At 37.1% G+C, this 24,635-nt stretch overlaps 1 protein-coding gene across 3 annotated transcripts in view; it reads right to left on the bottom strand.

Annotated features, from left to right (window-relative positions):
- The window catches only part of LOC135475950 (puratrophin-1-like), a 115,090-nt gene that overhangs the window by 78,664 nt on the left and 11,791 nt on the right, over positions 1 to 24,635 (bottom strand). For 2 of the 3 annotated variants that reach the window (XM_064755925.1, XM_064755924.1), the window contains exons 3-4: positions 10,733 to 11,177; positions 3,657 to 3,809 (exon numbers count right to left, since the gene is read on the bottom strand). In XM_064755925.1, coding sequence (XP_064611995.1) covers positions 3,657 to 3,809; positions 10,733 to 11,177 — 598 coding nt within the window. Of the gene's footprint in view, positions 1 to 3,656; positions 3,810 to 8,823; positions 9,170 to 10,732; positions 11,178 to 24,635 lie in introns of those variants that run through there. The other variant, XM_064755926.1, reaches the window with a different exon arrangement.

Consider the following 24,635-nt stretch of genomic DNA (forward strand, 5'->3'; position numbering starts at 1 on the left):
TAAGCGAGCATTTCTTTTTCTTGGGGGGTGGGGGGTAGACCAGGAAGAGGGTTACCAGCGCAGTGTGCAGTGTGTTCGTAAGAGTGGGTTCGTCTGACCCATGACATCACCTCCTGGGAGTTGGTTCTTCAATAACAACCAAAATGGCATCCATAATCTGATGGGGGCTTGGTGCAACAACCATCTCCAGCAAAATGTACCCACACATGCAGAGATTGTGACTCATAGTGGTACTTGGTCATAGTGGTACATATAAGTGTCAAGATTAGACACCTGCTGTACCTAATAACCCTCATGGCAAAGACCAAAGATGACAACCAGGGACAAATGAATTTGATTCACTTTATTTGATTGGATTTCATTTGAAATCACACTGCTGGCAAGGCATCCCAAATGAACATCACCAGAGACTAACAAAACAGACATCTGAATACTTCCATGTGTTTCTACCAAGCTTATATTGCTGTCCCAGTTCCAGGAATTTAAACATGTGGCCCAGGAATCAATGGACAAGGGGGTGAATTCTGGACATATATGTTAAGATGAAGCACAAATGATCTTCTGTTTCTCAAAACTAACACCTGTGAGAGAATATAATATGCAGCATGTTTTCATAATAAGCCAAGGACTCGCCGAAGTTACAACCTCAGATACGTATCAAATGTGGAACCCTTCATGTGCTCACATGATGTATACAGACTTAAAATCGCCAAAATTAAAATTATCGTGTAACTTTCACACTACTTGTACCCCAGAAATCACCCTTCAACTGTTTACAACAGCAACCATTTGTATCAAGACTAGTATTCATTCCTAAACTGTTTAAAACAGCAACCACTGCTATCTACACTGGCTAGTTTTCATTCCTAAACAGTTTACAACAGGAAACATTTCGCATACATTCACCTAATTTTTACGTTCACAGCCTGCAGTCATACCCTGCCAAGACCTGGACAAACATCTCTATCATAATTCGAGTTTCTATATAAGTAATGTACTTATTATACCACTTATTCATGCAAACAATGGCTTAGACGATGTGTTTCACATGGTAAGGTCAGCTTGCCCTAGTTATGACAGTAATATAACTAAGGATATAATCCACTGAGAACCACAAATAAACTTGTTACCCTAAACATCTTAAAAATTTTACCTTAACCACAATAACCTTGTTCGCATTGCCCGGATTTGATTTCTTTTTTGCCGAGAAATAAACATAACTTTGGCCAGGAAATGTTTCAATGAAATTATTAAATGCCAATCCTGCCAAAGGCATGCCAGGACTACTAAACAGTGTAATAGAGCCGTATGACGAATGGATGATTAATGAAAGGACAGATGGATTTTCTGAGTGTTACAGGTATGGATGTCACTAGTTGACATTTTCCACAGCCCTGAGTTTCAGGAGCGGCATACCATGCTGGCTTAGCCCTGCTGGGTAGTGGCATGCCAGTAATTAGCCAGTTCTCCCAAACATTTGAGAAACATCCCAGCCAAATCAGCATCATCACCTACAGAAGGGTACTGCCTATTCCTGGTGGCACACATCCAGCTCTACACATGGCAAACCAAGTTATTTCTTACATTACCATTAATGAGTTTAAGCAAACAATTCTTAAAAAATATTTTTGTCTAGTTAAAGCAAGTCTATGACACTGTTCTGTCAATGGAAATATTTTCACGTAAATTCTTTTGTTTATAGAGTTTCATACAAAAAATGTTTCATGTCAAGGTGAAGCAAATGTAAAACCCAAATGACATCAGCTCCATTTAGACACTGCTACAAGAGACTTCCATAAGGCTGTGGCTAAAAAATTCATATTTTACATCGCTGGTAAAAGGTAAACAAATTTCAAGTTTGAGCAAACTCTATTGTCTTGAACTAAGATATATCACAATAATTTTTATCAAATGCAACACTGAGGTCTAAATAACCTCCGCTATAACACCAGCATCAAAAATTAAATACTTTATGTTGTAAGCTCCCATCAGTAATTACAACCAGAGATTGAACGACCTTTACCCTTTCATGCATGCTAATTGTAAATTTGTCTGATCAATGTTTAAAACTGCTCCAGTCTGGTTCATTAATTACACCAGGCCCTAATGTCAGAACACTGGGGTATATAAATTATTTAATGAGTTCTCATACTGAGTGCCAAAATGACACTTGAACAAATTAAGAGTATAAAATTAACCTGTTACAATGTATTACAGTAATAATAATTTACTAACAATATCAAATATATGAAGTACATGTACAGCTCAGAGTCAAGATACAGTGACATATTAGTGAATATAACATGCATGCATGTACACAGTATATTATGTTAAAGACAGTATTGCACCTGACTTTCTAGCTTCTAAGATTACAATCAGAGATTATCAACCTTAAAACAAGTGTTTTAGTTCAACTGTATCAATGTTGTCCTTCATATCCTACAGTCTTGAAAAAAAAGACTACATTAACTTTTAGCACACAACTGATCACTGAAAACCCAAAATTTGGAATATCACCTGGATTTCAGAATAGTTCCAATAATTTCCTTTCACAAATTATCAGCCTCTTCTGTGCATGTGAAAGATTAGAAAACTTTTGTTTTACCTGTGATTTTTTTTGTTTTTGAAAGAAATCTCTAGTACAGCTTCTTTAACAAAAAATTCTTAAATACTGACAAGAATGTTTGGCATTCACCTGACCTCGATATATTTCTGCATTTTAATGTTTTCAAACAATATTGGATTTCTTTTGAAGTGAGATACAAACAGACATCCATACGTACATATAAGCAGTGTCATTTAGGGTGCCATTTTGTCGAACTCCATTGTCCAGTGACAAATTGAAAATTGAGAGTGCGTTTAGCAAGATTGCAAAATCTGTGTGTAATGAGAGTGTGATTCATTACCAGGCAAAATGGCAATCCCTGAGTGTAGTAATGACAGTATGCTTATTTGGTTAAATTCACCTGGCAAGAAGGCTAGCCCTGAGTATAGTAATGATGCTATGTTTGATTGGTTTACCTGCCAAAATGACAACCCTTAAGTGTAGTTATATAATGATAGTATCTTTGATTGGCTTACCTGGCAAGATGGCTACCCCTGAGTGTAGTAATGACGCTATGTTTGATTGGTTTACCTGCCAAAATGACAACCCTTAAGTGTAGTTATATAATGATAGTATCTTTGATTGGCTTACCTGGCAAGATGGCTACCCCTGAGTGTAGTAATGACGCTATGTTTGATTGGTTTACCTGCCAAAATGACAACCCTTAAGTGTAGTTATATAATGATAGTATCTTTGATTGGCTTACCTGGCAAGATGGCTACCCCTGAGTGTAGTAATGATGCTATGTTTGATTGGTTTACCTGCCAAAATGACAACCTTTAAGTGTAGTCATATAATGATAGTATCTTTGATTGGCTCACCTGGCAAGATGGCTACCCCTGAGTGTAGTAATGATGCTATGTTTGATTGGTTTACCTGCCAAAATGACAACCTTTAAGTGTAGTCATATAATGATAGTATCTTTGATTGGCTTACCTGGCAAGATGGCTACCCCTGAGTGTAGTAATGATGCTATGTTTGATTGGTTTACTTGCCAAAATGACAACCTTTAAGTGTAGTCATATAATGATAGTATCTTTGATTGGCTTACCTGGCAAGATGGCTACCCCTGAGTGTAATAATGAATAATCCACATCCATGACAGTTTTGGGCAGGTCTAGTTTAGGCCTGCTGGACAGGAGGGCCTGGTACCGCTGTCTGGACTGCACCTCCCCCTCGTCCACGCCCTCCACTCCCGGGCTCTCTATAGAACAGAAAGACAGACACAGTTATTTCTTTCAATTAATCCTTAACTTAACAGCACACTCTAGAATTTGTGATCTACATAATGGTAACCAGGTTTAAGGGTGGAGAAAGCCAGAGTGACCAATTGAACTGCTCTCTGCTAAATTTCTGATGTGCTTTTCTCCTGGTGAGATGTATGCCATAGAGGAGAAAGACTAGTTGTTTGCACCAAATGTCTGACTACGCAAATGGCCTCACAATCACTGTCAACTGCTGATTATTTTCATGGCTTCCGAAATTCTAAAAAAAACCCGGGATTGAGCCTAAACCTCTTCAGTCATTGTTAGTCCCGGAACATGGACATAAAATTGGTCAATGAACTCTGTGGAACCGTTGCAGCAAAGATTACAACTTAATGTTATTTAGCTATTTTATATGGCATTCTTATGCAATATGAAAGTATTATAGAAACTATTCCTAAGAGTGTCACACATTTTAATACATGTCATCATGACAAAGAATGTTTAGCACCCAAATTCACCAACAGAAAAAATGTTGCTAAAATATATATGCAAATCAATGTTTATAAGGATACCCTTCAATACAAAGTCTGTTCACAAAAACCACAATGATGGACAACTGAAATGAACCACACTGACTGTAAACTGCATGAAAACCTAGGTAAGTTCTGCAGGAAGGGATGTGTTTTACATTCCACCATTCAATTTCTCAGCCAGGTATGAATGAGTCATGAAAGTTGAATGCATGACAAGAAATATTCGGTCAACTGAGAACCAGATACTAAAGATTACAGCCAGATATTCACAGGTTTGCAGTGTTCCAAAGAGACTATCTGCCACTGAATGTGAGCACTATTCAGTTTGTCTTTCACGGCATGAATTCATACAGGGCGTCAACAATACATAAGCTGAAAAGTCAGTTTACTTTGGGCAATAAAGGAAGGCTTACTACCTCTTAGCAAACAACTCAATGATGATGGACTCAGGCACAGGAAACTTTAGCAAAACACAAGTCTGTAGATATTATTTACTGGCAGGAATTTCAATACTTTTTGAAAATAGTCAATGACAAAAGGGTTCCCACACACGAAGAGTGTTACTGAAATTCCAAACTAATTTTTTTTTCAATTTATTGCAATATAACAGGGACCAGAACATGCAATGTTTACACTCCTTAGAGAAAGACACAAAAGGGGAAAACAGTATGAATACAATATATCTCACATATACACAACACTGGAACCAAAATCATAGACATACAGGTAGGGTTTTCCATACAAGTTGAAAAGAAAACTCTCCAAGACTCAAGACTAGGAAGTTGAACAGAACGTAAATCGTAACAATAAATATTACTGAGTTAATAAGTTACTTCAAATCCTCAATGCTTTCGCATATTAAAGAGCAACTGTCAGTGCAATTTATGCACATTTATAGTTAGATTTTGGTTTGGCCAGTTTCAGGGCTTTATAAAAAGTATAATTTCATCAGTCTACACAGAATAATGCCTTCAGAATATGCTCCAATAAATACCTTGTAATCGTGTGAAAATGTTGAAGAATTAAAGTAATTGAAGGACCCTTCTCGCCTCATTCATTCATATATAAAGCATTGTTCTTCTCATAGCTATTTGGCCCTCGACCAATAAGGTCACAGGATCAAATCCAGCTTTCCTCTGTTTTACCGATAAAACCTCAGCACCATCATATATGTCAAACAAGTCTTTAGATCAAAACATATGGCTTTTTGAAATTCACTATATGCAAAAACCATGACATAAAATTCATGCTGTGAACAAAAATGTGTGTCAGCCCAGCTAAAAAGTCTCACTGATTACCAACATCCACTTAATTCAAAGTAAATATTCCTTTTTCGTCAGATTTACAAAGTGAAAACAAAATAATTTGAAATGATATGCTCCATTTCTGTTTTTTCTTCAGTGACAAATTTTTAAAACTTTAAAAATACGCTAAGCAACAGGTCAATACATTTCCAGTTGATCTACCAGTATTCTTGCACAAACCTCAGGCCATAAAACATATAAAAGACTGAATCACTTGTACATGTAGGCTTGATACATACAGATTTAATTTATGGCCACAAGGGCTACATGTAAATACATGTTCTACAGCTGAACTGTGAGAAAAGGTAATAAATTTCAACACAACACTGTACAGTACTTTCTTGTTGATATAGATAGCACCATGTACAGTTTATGATCACATGCCTATGTAGGAATCAGCCAGAAGTAGCTAGGTTTTCCTGGGTGTACTACAACTCAACCCATCCTGCTGTGGCTGCTTGTTTATCTGTTGAACAGACTATCAGCTGATACCCCAACTACTCCTACCCTCACTTTTACCCCCCCTCCCCCCCCCCCCCCGGCACAACTTCACTTGTTGCATGAGACATGTACACCACAACTTTTGCTGGGTCTATTTTGAGGTCACTCCTGTCCTATTACAGGATGTCCTTTGTCAGAGCTAAAAAAAAAGCAGATCCTTGTGATGCTTCCACAGCACTGTCTGACTTGTAAAAAAAATCTCAGTACCAGAGACCTTGCAGAGGGCCAGCCACTGAGATAGAACAGCATGACCACAACATACAGATCTACTTACATACATATATACATGCATACAGGAAGTTGGTACTAAGAGAAATCACCTCACCAAGTTTCCTGAATGATATCCTATCATTTACATGGGAAAATGTCAATAACATTTGCCAACTGTCATTTCTACCTTCCATTCACGACGCTCAGGATAAATTCAAAACACCCAGACTCGGGTCAGCTTTCGATTAAGGACTTATAGGAACAACAATACGCAGAAATGTGGAGCAGTTTGGTCTCGAACGTAAAATCACTGACCATACGAAGAAGTTTTCCAGATGAGTGAGTCAATGTATACCTACTGGCACCGGCTTTGTACAGAAACACTTAAAGACTTTCACAAGCTCACAGCACAAATGGATGGAGACAAACCTACAGGGCATTTAGCGATTAACACAAGATTGGGCACCTAGAATATATAATGAGGCCTTTTCCAATGTGTGAATCATGTTCAAAACAAGTTTGGATAGTAGTTGTTTACTTCGCAAATATATCCTAAATAATACAAACATCAAATAGTACATACTATCTGATATTTACCTACACATGAAGGCATACCACATGGAGCCACAATCCCTCCAATACCATTTAGAAGTGATGTCACAAGTTAGACAAAAGTAACAACTGAACACCCAAAACAACATTACAACAGCACAATTTCTGTATGATTACTGTGTAACCTGTCATTAGACTACAGACCAACTTACTTGATTAAGTCAACATTTAACTGTATCAGACCAGGTTAATATCTGAATAAATGAATGCATCAGTTACTATCTTTGCGTGATTAATCAGATTGGATGAGTATAAAGACTTTTACATTAATGGAGCTACTTCATGCATGAGTATGTACTGTTAATATCAGCAATGCATTTATTTATTGTAATCCTTCATATAAAATACAGTTACTTTTATTAATATATGATAACCAATCATTTAAACTCTCTAATTTTAAAACCAGCTATAACTTGCTAACGAAATATTTCTTCTTTCAAAATTTAAAAAATTCATCTTTAACACTGCATGACTTGTTCTGACTACATACATGTAGATACACCAATATATATATCAAATGTTCACTACCGGTTTTGAAATAATTCACATAAGAAAAGGAGGTAGAGGAATGTCTAAGGATGGGTGGCTAAAAACACATCTCAAATAGCAGCTTGAAAGATTTAAACAGGATATTCAGAATCTTGCCTTCAAAGGGAAAGTCAAACAGTGCACTAGCATCATATATATCTACATGTACAAGCCACTCAAATCGTGAAATACAGAAAACATTTCATACACTGTACTTGTACCGTCACACAACTATAGCCAATAAACTAGTTTTAATGTACCATGCTTGACAGAACATGCAGATGGATACATTCAGTGTATCAAACACTAACGTGACAGGTGCCCCCTAAAATATGTGAATTGCACTGAGTGAAGGCAAACAGCAAACAATATGCATGCCTGCATGAACATGTCTTCGCTAAGAGACTTACATACCAGATACTGTCCAAAATATAGGTAGACATTGAACTCCCTACACCATAATAAATCAGAAAATGTGTCAATGCCACACAGGCATACATATACTCACACAACAAGACATTTTGTAGACTACTCTGCCGAAACTTTGTAAAAAGCTCCTGATTAGTTCCCACATCCAAGTAGAATCATGCAATCTGTGCTGCATCTAAGTATGTCTGCATACATCCATCTATCAAAGAATTTACAGTTCGGGGCATGGTTGTTCAAAACTGTCTAGAGACTTGCATGTAATACCTGATTTAAGTTTCAGCCAAGTTTTCATTTTTGTACTTTGCCCCAAATTAATTGCGTAACAGCATATAAAATATGATCTACATGTAAATCTTCTGCTGTTATACTTTGGCTTTGGACAACTGCCATGTTTTGTATGTTTCAATAAAATTTTAAATTTATAGTATAGGCTTATCCAATACCTGCATTAGATAATACACTTCCGAGCAAACAGGGCCCTGGGTACCTGCTGGATGGTTCCTACCTCTGTACATAATAGAGGTATTGTCCAATATAAGTGTATATGTAGCAGACACATATATGTAATATTAGTACATACATATCTAATATAAATGAATGTATACCTAATACAAGTGTATACATGTACACATACCTAAAATACGAGTATTTACATGTATGAAATATAGCCAAACAGAAAGTGAGCGTCATGTTCATATGTACATGTAATGAAGTACGAAGTGACCTGTATCAGACATAACTGTACACGTTAGAATGATACATGTACACTGTATGTAAAAGATGTCAGCCTTCTTGGGCGAAGACAACAAGGTATGTAACCACATCAGCATCGGATCACTTCAGGCCTGATTAATACACACACCTGTGTTAATCAACCTGTACTGACAACTTACCCTCTGAAGAAGCCTGCCCCATAGGCCTTGGCTCCATGAGGGCAGGAGTCACTGATGGTCACCCCCCTAACACTGGCGGGAGGTAGGGAGGAGGAGGAGGATGTGCTCTCTTTGTTTCTCAATGTCTGCTTCACCGCATCTCCCTAAACACCTGAACAGCTTTTCCTTACTGGCCCTGATAAGGCCTACTAGATTTACATGTGATAGTCACAGGTATTTCCACCTTTCTGTCAGTCACAGAGACTTTTCACCAGCACCCTTCCTAGTGATAATGCCCAATGCCTCTAGTTACAAGTTATGGAAGAAGTTGCCAAGTTTCCTTTTCTCAGTAGTACTGTGGGTTCCCCCCTTTATGCTGGGCTGAGTCACACAACCCTGCTGTAGTGGGCTCAGTCATATTTAACTGGGATAGACTCTGCTCTAGCCACATGGAACCCTGAGGCTCTCTAGAGGGGTCTTCACAAGCATTCACTATACCGAACCACACACTGCCTCAAGCTTATATTAACATTTAAATAAGACTTTACTTATGATATATCCACTTGTACAAGCTATTAAGTATCATTAAGCTGATTGAACTAATGAGGCTATAACAGGGGGGTCCCGCATGATGTTTGCACTTACAGGGTATTAAGCTGTTATAGATTCAAGTGCAGTATGCTAGCACTTCATGCAGTGCTCTGTGTGTGTGAAACACAGTATATTTTACTTTCAATAATAGTGACATGTACTTTATGTATTTTATTTAATCTGACCAAATTACTGGAAAATGATTTAAAAGCAAAATTATCAAGATTACTATGCTATAAACATTTATTCTTGCATGTTATTACTTACTGGTACAATGAGTGTATATCACTACAATATCAGGGTGGTTTATTTATTAGTTCAACTGATTCATGTTTTTGCCATATCCAATGGAAATGTCACAAATATGACAGAAGAAAGGATTACAAGGGCGGAGGAAAGTGTACAGGAAGACAATGGACAGGTTGGAGATTTGAACCCACAGACTCACTGGACCAAGGGTTTGTAAATTTTTGGAACTCATTACCTTGCCGAGTCAGAAAAATATCTTCGTATTCTGATCACAGGAGAACACACACAGCTCTCCAAATAAGACAAATTTTTGAGCAATTTATGCTGAAAAAATATGCAGTAAGCGCAAATATACTGAAGGAGTATAGCATGCATGGATCACTGTCAGACAGTTGCTCCATAGCACTCTCCACATGTCCCTGATACAATGGATGTGTTCACCTTCAGGACATTAATAATTTTCATGTGATGCAAAGCCCCTATGCAGAGATAGATTAATGGCAACTGGATGCTCCATGAAAGTGTGCTAGTTATTAAAATGCCTACAAGGAGAATATAACAACTACACAATTCAGTAACTGCATATACAAATCAAAATACTTTTCTGGTCAATCCAACAGCTAACTATTACTTTTTAAGGAATGCACAAGAACTAGTGAGCATCTGTGTAAGTTGTTGGAGAGTTTGCAGCATGACAAGCATGCCAGCGTGTTCACAGGGACTTTCTTTTGTTTTAGTGCATCAATAGGCTGACATAATTATCTCCCTTGTTTAGACTGGACTTGGTTGTGAAATACTGGTGCCACAAAGTATGAGCACTTCTGTCCTTGTTTATTTGTGTATTTGCACCATCTATGATATATTTTCGTATACTTTGTCAGCACCCCTCTACTATATCTGTTACATTGCAATTCCTCTGAGGTCATCAGTTTAGACAACTTAGCATATTTTACCTCTCAAAATCAATATTATCCCAAAATGAAAAACAAACATGAAGAATGTTCACAAAGCAAAAAGGAAACAAACATAATGCGACTTAGTTTAGATACGACTAGATACGACACCTACATAATATAAATGAAAGGCTTACCTAATCTTTGCGATAATCCAGTGAAATCAAACACTATATCCAATTTTTGAGAATTCTGTTTGCGACACAGATCACCAGGGCGACTCTGGGTTGCCACATCATCCCAGTGCATGCGTTGAATCCCGTTCTCCACAGCAACGACGCAGCGTTTTAACAATAATCCTAACTCCCTGTCAGAGGTAACTCTCATCTTTTCGATCCAGTCCATGGTGAACAAGGTGGAGTAATCACTTTCCAGTACCAGCAACTCCCGAATCCCTCCCCCGGCCAAGTACTTGACCGATAGCTGGACCTGGCCAAAATTTGTCCGTGTTACACATAGGTAAAAATCCCCGCGATGAAGACAGGACTTTGGGAACTCTGTCAGGTGGACGATCACCTTACGGTTTTGACTGAGTGGCCACGTGTCTGCCTTACACTGACATGCTACTGCGTGATTAGGTACCTGGTAAATGAACAGAAGAAACATTTTTAAAAGTTACTGATTTGAAGTTCATTTCAGCAAGCTTCACATGCATTCAAGTCTAGATGAATCACTCTGATTATAAGATATTATATACATGTATATCATTATTAACATGAAATCATGAAAAAAAGAAGACTTTTCTGAATCTTTTAGGAGGTTAAAAATCTTCTGCAGCAAATTTTGGATTTGTAACCAAATGAAACATCTACTACAGTACACTAAATGTTGGGATCCGGAGCCAAATGATATATCTACCACACTAAATGTTGGGATCCGGAGCCAAATGATATATCTACTACACTAAATGTTGGATCTTGAACCAAATAAAATATCTTGTACATTAAATGTTGGATCCGAAGCCCAATGATATGTCTACTACATTAAATGTTGGATCTGAAACGAAATGAAAAAAGCCTCCAACACCAAACTTTGACAATGCATTGAACCAGATGAAAAACCTACTAAACCAAATTGTGCATCTGGTAGCAAATGAAAATCTCCAATTTTACGCTTGGATTTGGAGCTAAATGAAAAATCTGCCATACCAAACTATGCATCTGGAACCAAATGAAAAATCTGCTAAACCAAACTGTTAAAAAACCACTACCATTAATATATGATTAAAATTATACAAACAAAACTATCACTTGACAAAGCCAGGTCTGGCAGGTATACACACCCTACAGTCAGTAACATGTCCTCAAGATGTGCATGTATAGGTATACCTCAGTTCATGTGAATGTTACCTTATGCAAAGTCACCTTTTCCACAGCAGTCATTGCCTGTCCATCAAAACAATTAAGACAAACAGTCTGAAGACAATACGGCCTAACGTAGTCTTAATTATGGCTGGTCATGGGGTCAACAGGTAAGTCAATGAGTTCGGGAGCTAAGTTCACTGTCCATAAATCATAAGGACTACAGACCATATAACACAGCTTGAGCTGGGTCAGGTAAATCCAGGCACTTACAGCTAGTCTAAGCTGCTAGCCACGGGCAAGTTTAAACATGGGATTACCTAGACACAAACAGTCGTGATATACCAGACATAAAGACTAGGGTATAGGTGTACATGTAATTACTACTAACAGTGTTTTAAAATCACAGAAATATCGAGAAAAAATAAATACATAAACAAATAAAACAGGACTGTACATGTGAAATCAAAGGTATATGTAATTAGCAGGCAACTGTAATTATACAGTTTGTAAAGGATTAACTTCAGTGCATGTGTTTACATTAAAAATTGTAAATACATATGTTTAATAGGAATAAAAAAGATGTCGTAATACAATTAAAGTTTTTTTTTAATTACATTGGAGCTCCACCATATACTAACGAAAACTATTTAAAAAAAACTAAAAAAAAAAAGAAAGACTATCCTAATTAATAATTATATTGGGACATACTTATTTCATTCATGTTAGACATATGTAAATTCTTTAAGAATTCTTAAAATATACTAAATAAGTACTAGACTGGACTTGCCCGACTTTATTGGTCAGGTGCTTAATGACTGTGATAAAGATCAGTACTTGAGCCTACATATGGGAGTTCAATAGTGTGTAATATGCAAGGCTGGTGTCTGATTAGCATAATATACAAGTATACGAAATGATTGCACATTAAACATTTTCCCTGTGACAAAGCTCTGAGTGATTTATCACAGGTATGTCAGCTTAATTAATTCACAGGTACATGTTTGTTTGTAATCAACCATAAAGTAGGAGGACACATTAAGTGAAAGTCAACATGCGACTGGCAATGTTGATACTTGAACACAGGGATTAAAGACCTGTAAGACAAAATATAATTAACACATAGCCATATGAATTTCAGCAGATAACATGAATTCGCCCCAACATATAGAAAAAATTCCAGGTACTAAGCCATGGTTAATCCATGGCATGGATAAAAAAAATCTCATTATTAGAGCATACATACAAGTTAGGCCATTATTAAAAATATGCGAGTTGGGTGTAATACATATGAACCACCCAAAGTGGCTCTTCTCTGAAGTTCTTATTGGGATGTTGGTAAAATTCTTTTATTTTATGTTTTTATTTCTCTCTTCATGTTAGTCTCTTTAAAATCCCTAGCATATTTTTCATTAACCAGAATAAAAAAAAAAATTCTGTCCCGGATGTCATTTGTTCTGACAGGGTTGGCACGTTTTGCCAAACAAAGAATTAATCGTAATGGCCTTATTAGATGAGACTGCCTATTAATCATCTCCAGAGCCTTAGACTGCCTAGGTGTACATGTATGTGAAAACAGGCTCTTCAAAAGCCAATGACTGCTCAGGTGAGATTGCTAAACAACTTATCTTCAATGCTTAGGATAGCGATATATATCATGAAAAAATACACAAGCCACTTACGTCTACACGCACAGAAGATTAAAAACATTCAGGTAGATAAGCCATAATTCTAGTCTAAATGCCAAAAATTCTCACAACTGATATGCATTTTTACTATAATTAAATCACCATTTTTAATATCTATACTATGAAATTTTGATGAACATCCTAAATACTTGCATTAGTTCTTACCTTGTGCTACTAAATTTAAATAAAGTAAAAATAGAAAATGATAACTGAATTTGCAAATTAAAGTATTGTTAACGTAGCAGAAACTATTACACTAATGACATTAATAACTAATTGACACATGATTGGTCATTAAAATGTATAGGATGTTTTTCTACAGAACAAAACTCTATCTACTATGCATGCAGACCATGCAGGAAGCTGTCTCATTTCAAATCATATATCATAAAAAAAAAAAAAATAAGAGGATGTGAATGATCCAGCTTTGCAGCCAGGAAAAGACTGAGCATTATAAATCTTACGTTTTATCAGCGTTCCTACCTGTCCTGACTCCTGCAATCAGCTGTGGACAGGTATATTTTGATCGCCAGGTGATATGTCTGTATTGACTACCACACAAATCACCTCAATCAGAGCCCAGATTTCCGGCCCCCCACCTAAGATCCCTGCCCTCATATCCAGTCCTAAGAACAACTGTGGTTGGCTCACGTATGAGTTTCTCAGGTGAAAATCTTTACAAGTAAATCCATAGTTTTGAGCGTTGTCCTGTCAGAAAGCTTTAGCTCTTTGCTCTAAGAGTGTCGCTTTTCGACACAAAGGGTTAAGATATTATTTTGAGCCATCAGAGGCTAGCCATTGAGCAGGACTGTCCTATGTGAATATGATTTGCCAAGCATAAACGGCCTGTCATTGTGTACAAAACAGAGCTTCACAGGTTCCCAGATCAAATAGGAGGTTCCCCTCTTCATATAAACACAGATCTAATACTTACTTCAAAATCTGTCAAAATTATCTTCATGCTTACCTGTTCTTTTTGACCCCAAACAATTCTTGTGGTTTAACTCTACAGGTATATCTACCAGTGAATGTGGTAATGACAGTTATTGGTAGGTTTATCTAAATATACATAAACAGAGTAATGAGATAGTTCTAAATTTACATGATATTTCAAGACAAAAATTCTGCTGATTAACAGTACTTATTTACAATTTAAGTCCATAAGGGCCATGTATCTGTTCACTTAATTTTATGAGAAAAAAAAAAAATTCAGATATTGTCTTTCTTGACTGGATGAGAAAATGTCTTCACATCATTGCTGTATACAGGTCATTCAAGTCCTTGTACAAATACAAATATGTCAAAAATGTCAGACACATGTATCTTAAACTCGTTACTAACTAAATTACTTTACAACTGTAAATGTACATGTGTTCTTGGATGTGCCGTAGCATACATTATTATTTGAATCAAGGATTTATACCATTGTTTTATGCACATTTTCACACAGAACGACATGTACATTTATATGAGCTATTTTTATATAAGTTTTGCACAATTTTAGAATTCTCTACACCCAACAGGGGCAGCTCATTAAATCAACCTCCTATTCTACATCACATTATACAATTACATTCATTACCACTGATGATTTTTACACCTTCCACAATTTCACCATACCAGTACATACCTGTTACATGGCCCTCTCTGATTATCTCTGGTTCTTATTCACAAAGTCATCTATATAATTTATGACTTTAAATCCAGTGATTAACAAAAGAGCAGAACCCCTGAGGGCTACACACATTATAACACTGACTAGTAAGTCTCTACCAGATGGAAGATAGTCGCTAAGTTACCCAAATTATCAGGACAGGAAATGGTGGGGGGTGGGGTAAAGGGTGCTTCAAAGGGAGCAAACTAACAGGTGTCACCTTGACAAATGAGCATTTGGTAACTGTCCTAACGTCTACGTGATCTACTCCAGGTATATGCAGTCGCCCAATCTTGCATGCAGGTTCTCGGTGTTCTAATACTATGCTTGAGAGTTGATAGAGCTGAAGATCACAGGCCAACATGCAGCCAACCAGTCATCCAGTTTATCAGTTGTTAATTATATGCAACATGTGTGACTGTGTCTTACCCCTACTGACACTCTCCCCCCCCCCCCCCCCCCCCCGCCCAACCAAAAGAAATACCCCAAAGTGTAAGGAATATAAGGAAAACCCATTACAGCCTGACCCCTTATCATTACAGTGTTATCAGAAGATACACATGAATTAAACAGCTAGGCTAGTGGTGAAAAGACAGTAACTATAGTCTGGTACAGATGTAACGATCACGTTACTCAACAATAAAGGCTTTACAGCCACATTTTATATATAATTCTATGGTTCTTTTTTACAAAATTCTAAACACGAGACTATTTTGTACACATAAAACAAATTTATGTGTAATGTCTGAGGACAAACACTTTAGATGATGCCAGTACAAGACATCAAGGTTACAGAATTTGCCAGGGGTGGAGGATGTAATATGGTAGATACCATATAATCTTTACTTTATGGCGCAGTTATAATTAAATAAAGCAATCTGAGGTCATACCAAAACATAAACCCCCCCCTAACTATGGCTGTTATCTGCCCTGAATATTTAAAATAAAAATTATATCACTTCTGTTTTAAAAAAATCTGTAATACTTTCCCCGATACTCTTAAGACTTTTACATGGCTTCTACAGAGTCAATAGTAAATATTTCAACAGGTGTTGTTTTCAGATCATCAAAAACACTATACTGCAGAATTTTTGCAAAAAGTTGATCAGCACCTTTATTACAAAGGCATACTGAATTATGCAGGTGTGATCAATCAAACCTAAGACTGTACACTTAATTTTGTCTTTAAATCAGTTCTTTATCAGTGCCTCCAAAACTTGCCAATTCTGAATGATGTAGGTCCATGGCATACACCCTTTAAAAACTCAAAATGACTTCCATGCAATTCTGAATTCAAGCAGACACACACAATTACAATTCCTTTAGCGTCCCTCCAACCCCCACCGTCCCCCCTCCCCTCTTCTGTGATGGGCCATGCCCTTCATCTTCACAGGTGATCTCATCCAGGTAACAACACAACTGTAGGTCAAGGTGTAAATAACTCCTTATCTCAAGTCATAAGACTTATGTACATTCACGGCTTGACTTTATAAGTTTTTCTCAATCTCTCTTGGCAGATATCTTTGATATATTTAACCAGGGTCGGCGACCTGAATGTATTACATTCAGGGCACTTCAACTCCAAAAGAATGCTTGACAAATAAAGAGATAAGTGGTTTTGCCACATCAAAAGATAACTCTGAGGGTTAAACATACAGGGGTACAGATAAGAGACAATCAGGTACTGTGTACCACACAGACATGTAGTACTTACCTTCAAGGAAATCTACCTACCTGATATGCTCACACTAGTCAAATGCATGCATTTACAAATTGATGTACTCAGGTAAAATACTTGTAACTTGGCATATATTTTAAATCAAATTCAAACACATTAATTGAATGTTACAAGAAGTCCAATATAACAAATCACATATTTTAATTAAGTACTTTAATTGTCAGAACTGCATTGTCAGAATTCCTCAACCTTTCGCATGTGAAAGAGCAACTTTCAGTGCAATTTATGCACCTTTTAAATTCGATTTTGGAGACAAAACAACATTAGTTGGATTGGCCAGTTTCAGGCAAAAAATGTACAATTTTATCAGTCAACACCGAATAATGCATTCAGAAAATACACTTGAATAAACACCTTGCAAACATGCAAAAAGGTTGTAAAATTACACTAAGGTTCATTGTAAGTAGGAAGTATGATTTTGTTTATGTAATGTTTAATACATTATAGTTGCAAAGTATCTCATTCTGGCATACAGATGTACTGCAATACAATGTGGTTTTCTTGATTCTATCAGAAAAGTTCTGCTCCGCTGTTAGGCGTATTATGTGTAACTTATATCAAGCTGGGTCACATGTACATGATGATATGAATAAATCAGACCCCTTAAAGGTCATAAATCTGAAGAGTTATTCTTAATAGTTCAGGGAAGGGATTTCTAATCATCACTATATATCTTACTAACAGCAAACATTCCAAAACTTTATCAAAAGTTGTGAATCATATTCCAATTAAACAAGATTAAGGCTAAAATCAGTGAGAAAATCCTGAATTACCATATCCGGGGACTAATATACTCTGTTATTATCAGCCACACCATAAATCAGAATCTGGTCTCCACTAATGGCCTCATAAAGAATAAAAAGCAATCAACACCCATCTATCATTATGTTTTTTCATTCCACACATACATGTAAACATCACTCATTCCTAACACACATGTAAACATGTGCAAGGAATAAGTAAGTCCAGGAATGTCATTAATCAATGCACTTTCCTCTGTATGGCAATCGTTTTAGGTCAGAATTACATGGCTAAGTCGTACAGGTGAGTTTCTACACAGCCTACCACTGCAGACACTTTAATTACCATCTGAATTGAATTCTAAGTGAAGGAAAAAGGTGAGAAACTCGGGTGAAGTAGAGAATTACTGGCATACCTGGGCACAGAGAGCGGCTGATTCCCTCGTCAAGGCCAGGTGTGTTAACCAACATAGAGCACAGTATCCATTGATGAGACCCCAGGTATTTGTCCATTCAAAAGATCTTAACGCTGTATGAGAAATGATGCGTATACACAGGTAAGCATGCAGTGTCACCTTCAAGCAAACATGGGCTGTGTGTGGGGTTGCAATATGACACAATTTCACACTACACCAAGCTATAAATTGTACTATTCCACAAACACTGTAGATGACTTGCCAATGAAAGCCCCCTTGGTTGTCAGGACAAGCCCAGGTGATATTAAGCCTCCCCCCACCTGTAAGTCGGGGCCCCCAGGTACGGAGGCAGGCGTCCAGGTAATCTTGCACCGTCTTACAGGGCCTAACTCAAGTCTCTGATCAATAGCAGATATTTGAAGGGGGCAGCTTTTGAGTTCGTTTACATACAGACTTAATTCTCCTTGCATGTCAGATGAGCAGGTATTAGCACCAGTATAGTACAGCTGTACAGGTATGCTGCGACCTTGGACCACTTCAGACAAAACTCTAGCCTGCCTCTTGTCCCTGGCTACCTCACCTCTGACCTCTAACCTATGACCTTTGTGGACAGAAGATGATCTCTCACCTGGATAGCCTTGTCAGCAGCTTGTTCAGGTGGACAGGTGATCTGCACAGGTGTAATCACAGACACACTGCCACGTCAATCAAATTAGTCTCTGATTAAACTTTTAAAATTGCACCAAAAAGTTAATAATAGGTTAAGAGGAAATACTTTCATGCCAAATGATGAATAAATTTGAATACAGTATGGTCAGTAATTGGTAATTAATGATTACTCAGAAAGTACATATCACGGAGCTGTCAGAGAAACCAGGCAAGCTTTGTCTTAGCTTGTGTTAGGACTTGTGTCTAAACTCACAATCGAATTTAACTGCTGATTTTCATTTTGTCAAACTCTAACACAACTCTCATTATTAAAAACAAAACCTTAATGCAAGTCACAATTTTAGCGCAGTAAACTATTTTGGAGTCATGACTTGTTTCAGTGGCATTTAGAAGTTGGCACGAAAGTACACTAGACAAGGCATTGCTTTATCTTCCATGCAGATACTAGCATCGTTTGAAGTGAATGACATCATAACATAAAGTGCTTGCATATAACAAGTAGAGCTATAGGTGTCAACAGGTAAGAAAACAATAGAGTTATGACATAATGCTGAGAGGAAAAGGAGGATTAAGGGGTAAGTTTAACTAGCTTAGGCTCGGTAGGGTGTGGTAAGGGGGAGTGTACTAGTTAGGCTCGGTGGGGTTCCGGGTCGGTTTGAAGGATTAGCAAGTTGTAGGCTGAGGGGAGATACATCTTGACAATAAACCAAGAAATTGTAAATCCATAAGCACTGCCTTGTCTAGTACATTTTGGAGGCAGTCTTGTGATCCTGGGGAGAGAAATCTCACCTACATTTCTGAGACCAAATATGCCATATAAATAACCGGAGTAAAAAAAAATTCTCATTAACACTTTTCTGGAGTGAGTAAACAGACTTCATGACAATGACTTTTTTTCTAAAGAAAGAGAAGTACCATGACTATTATCTAACTATTAACTCTTAAAACAGTCCACCTCATGCTAGTTCTGCTATGACATTTAGTCAAGAGCTTATGTCGAGGACATGTCAAAGGGTAGAGGTTAAATTTGCTCTCAGCACCCTTTTTTTCTTCACTGAAAAATTCCTGAGCGTGACAATCAAGACCAACCAAGTAAATAATAACCAAATATATTACAATGATTTATAATCATGGGGCCTGGATTTCAATCGCCAGTCAAAGTGGCTCTGTAACTTATCTATAGGAAGAGTAGGTAGATATTTTATAGCTCTTTGTAGTACAACTTGCTGCAACAGCTAAAAAAAAACTCAGTAAAACAGGATAGGCCTTTTTATTTTATGTTTGGTGAATATAAAAAATTTAATAACATTATCTCATTTCATTGGCATAATAAAAACCTTATCTTTTCCCTTTTTTTTACTTAGGTAAAGATGGTATACATGTTTTTGATTTACATGTTATGTACACGTAAAGTTGAAATTGTTACACATTTCCTACTAATAGAAATCATAACTTCTTGAAAACAAAGACTATGTTTATTGCCTAGACAGGGTAAAAAATATACATTTATCTCTTGTTTACAACAGCTGATTGGCCGTTAATCACCTTTCAGTCCATAAAAGTCATTTAATGGTCATTTAATAATCAACTGTCTCCAGTGTCACATAAACAGTTGCCCCCCCCCCCCCCTCCCTCCGATTACATGCCATACATCCCATGATATTAGCGCCCCCAGTTGTCTGGCCACCACAGTGTCCAGCTAAGAATGTTTGTGTGTCAGCTCAGACCAGATCAAACGGCCAGTTTGGTTTGTACTGTAGTCCAACCACAAAGCTAATCTCCACATGAAAGAGGCTGTCCTCCTAGTGGAGGAAATGGCAGACAAAACCAGCTGTCAAAAGCAATGACTGAGAGTTCGATTTACAAACACAAAGATAAAGTTTATTAAACTTTTTTATTGAACATTTGCCGACCTATGGTTAGTTTTGAAGTGTTTACTAGAAAGAAGAAAAAAAAAAAAGACACCAGGCTGGTTCAAAGACAAATGATTTGCAATAACAACCCTCTTGGAAGGTACCCTGTTAGCCTCTAAATGACCCATGGCATCATGGAGTTTACAATGGCAATACACCCATAAGGGTATCTATTGGGCCCCTTGGAAACATGGGGGCAGGGTTTAATTGGTAACAGATATAATAAAACTGTTCTAGAAGAGATTAGCTTTTTAGCTTGCAGGTTACAGATACTCAATTCAAGTAATTGGATCCAAGACTGCAGGCAAACTGAAGTAGCACTTACTGGGTATTACTGCAACACACGCATTTTAAGTTATTGATACCCTACAAATATCTGAACTGATATTTTGCATCTTGTTAAAATATATAAGAATTTTGTCTGTTTGGATAAAAATGAAAACTTTTCCCCCAGTGTTACTACCCACCCCTCTGGAGGTTACCAAGGTAAGAAAATGCTATGACTTCACTTGCAGCTCAAAAAAATGATGGCAATGCTTGGTTATGGCTATTTTTGATATGTTGCACAAAAATGTGCAAGCTGCATGTACTGGTATGGCATGGTACAACACGCAAAGTTAGAGGGTATATACTTCTGAGGTTGAAGTTGACAAATTTACTACATAAATAGTAAGGAAAATCAATGCGCTTGTGTAACCCTCAAGCTTTCAAATATGACAAGGTACTCACTTAAGTTCTGATATTTAACATTTCTTGAGTTGGTTTCATTCTTATGAGATGAAAGTCAACATTCTACAACCTGAATTGATTTTCAACTTCAAAATCAAATGAAAAACATTTCTAAGTCATATTTTTTAACAAAGCAAAACAGAGACCAACAAAAAATATCCCCCCCCCCCTAAATATGAGTCAATAGTGATGTCCAGTATAAAAAATTTCATGTACAAACCATCTAATCTTAAGTATCTCCATGTAAAAAACAAAAAAGTCAGGTAACACAAAATATGGTCGGCCAGGTAAGGTGAAGTAGAGGTACTTCACAAGCTGCCTGTGAGTGTGCGAGCCAGAGATAGGTAAGTGTCTCCCAAACAACCTTCACCAGAAGAGCCAGTCTCTGTTTACATATCTTACCATTTCCCCCTACACAACTCCACATGGCTTGTTTACACAGACTGGGGGAAAAACATCTCATATCTCAATGAGTTGAGATTGAAAGACACATTCACATGATACATGAACTAAAATCACTGGAAAATTATTCAGAATAATAATAAGCTTAAATCTGAGCAGATAAAATTCAGAAATTATTGAACTTTATTGTCATGGAAAATTGCAGATAAATGACCATGCAGTATAATTTAGCAAGCATAAATAATAAAGATGTCTTGGGGTATCAAATCAACTTAGCTTGCCAGTAGTTTGCCAGTAGTTTGCCTGTGGTAAGCATGTGGTCTGGTGGTTGAAACCGTATGCACAGACTGCTGCAGTAACTTAGCACACAAAGGCTAAGGGAATCATAGTGGAATGCTTGAAGTCTGCTAAGGGTGTGGTTTGCTGGTGGACCACATGTTGTTACTGTTACAAGTTACAGTTATCTGATCACCCTTTCCACAGACCACTGCAGTAACTTAGCCGAAAAAATGCTGATAGTGTGTTAATGATGAGTCGAAGATGTGCTAGTTGTGAGTCTAAAGTTTGCTAGTGGTGAGCTAGTGGCACTTAGAAAGTTCTAAGGTTGGTTGGTGCTTAAGCACCAGTCTTGTTAATCAGCAACAGAATATTCAATATTTCCACATTATTTCCAAAAAAAGAAAAAAAAAAAGGGATATCTAAAATTAAGGAATGTGTTGAGCATAGCTGACATGCTCGCCTAATGACGGTTCCTCGATCTACACGTACATGTATACCAATACCTGTGTACATGTAAGCAAGGTTAGATAACATGTGTGTAGCATGTTTTTCTCATGAATTTGTTAACAAATCAAAATTAATCATTTGTCTTCATTGTCATTTCTTGAAAATCTACCTGCTGACATCTAGGTATATGCAAGGTTGATGTTAACTTACACAGAAAAGGATGGCAGGTGATAAATTATCTGTTAAACTTACTAGATAATGAAAGCACTTACTGAGGATTCCTGTACCGACTCATGCACTAGGAATTTGTCATGTTTGCAATGCACATGAATATATAAGATATGCTAGGGGCATACAGTTAAAAGTGTGTCAAATGGTGTTGTACTAAAAACGTTGGCTATCTTAACTGTCCAGATTAACCCACATGCATGTAACAGGTAAGCCATCAAAGTGGCTGATTACTTTACAGGTAAGATGATTAGTTAAACATAAAAACAGTCAATTAGAAGGCAGATTAAGACAGGTATGTGGACATAAAAACACCACCACCTTTCACATTTCATACCACACAAAATTACAGATATTATTCTCAGCATATATGGTATCAATTAACATCAGCATGAGTTAGTGACAAGTAAAACAACCATCTCTTAAACATCATCTTTTTTATCTGCAGAAAAATAAAATAAATAAAAACTTACCCAGTTTTACTGTTCAGGCCTTTCTTTTGATCAGAGGACTAATTCAGATGTCTTAATATTGAATTGTACACATATTTTATCTTGATGGTACAAGAATATAATGCAAACAGTGCTATGGCATCAAAAGGCAAACCTTTCTATTCACTCTATCTCACACCTGTGTGACGAGACAGAATATGACAACACAGACAGACAATAACTGTGGTACCCAAACATATACATGTATCTGTCATAAGATGTGGTGTTACTTTTGATTGACAGCACAAAAGTATAGGTACAAGTGAAAAGGTGCAACAGGAGACCAACTCAGGTATATTTAGTCTACCTGTTCAGCCTCAGGTAAAACAAATACTCTGTGACAGTTCCATCTGGACACATTTAAAGATCAAAGACAGGCTTACGACTAAGTACCTGTCCAGAGTCTATACAATCAGGTCAGGGAGGTGAAGTTATTAATACGACGTGTTAGGCACGGGTAAGCGGTTGATTTGACTGGCAGAATTCTAGGGGATTTTGATGGAGCCAGGAGTCCGGTAACGAGTTATTTATGCTCATGATGACAGTTCAGGTAACAGGTAGATCATGACAGACACGCTGAGGTGGTCATGTACTTATCGCCGGTCACCCAGTGATAGTGTCCCACTGCCAGGACTCCAATGATAAAGCCACCAGCTGTGACGAAGGCTACATAAAAGTGAGTTGTGTCAAACTTAAACACACACCACTTCCCGCCATGTACATCCATGCTACTTAATATTTTAAATATAGGAGAAATTATTCCAAACGTGTATTTTTCAAGAAAAATATGAAAACAAACTCCTCTTAGATTTTGGTTAGACTGGCTGAGCTGAATGTTTCACTATTAACACCCAACCACCACCACCTCCACCCCACCCTTCAAAAGAGGTAAGCAACTTAAGCCAAATAAAAAGAAAAACAGTAAATTTTTTAATCTAAATAAGTTCCTGAAGTATATGCCTATAGTTTTCCAGAAGACAGAACACAATCAGGTTTGGAAATAAGCAAACTGAAGAAAACTGATTTTCTGTCATCTGTAAAATAATTATCCCAGTGTGTAAACATTTCCCCAATAAATTCTATCATTTGTCTTCAACTCTATAGTGACTGGGAATATGATTAAGCTTTTTAAATAAAGCTGACTAAAAGATTGACAAAATAACTGATGCTATACAATACCAGATGAATGCCTGTGTAGCATAACTGATCACACAATACTGAGTACGAATCTCAGGTATTTATGTCTCTTCAAATACTCTTCATTAATCTCAGCTTGTGGCAGCACAATATCACTCGATGTGTCCATGCAGGTGTAAAGGACTCTATTTCAAGTAGACAGGCAAAC

This window comes from Liolophura sinensis, chromosome 9 (genome assembly GCF_032854445.1).
Source record: "Liolophura sinensis isolate JHLJ2023 chromosome 9, CUHK_Ljap_v2, whole genome shotgun sequence".
Taxonomy (NCBI): Eukaryota; Metazoa; Mollusca; class Polyplacophora; order Chitonida; family Chitonidae; genus Liolophura; species Liolophura sinensis.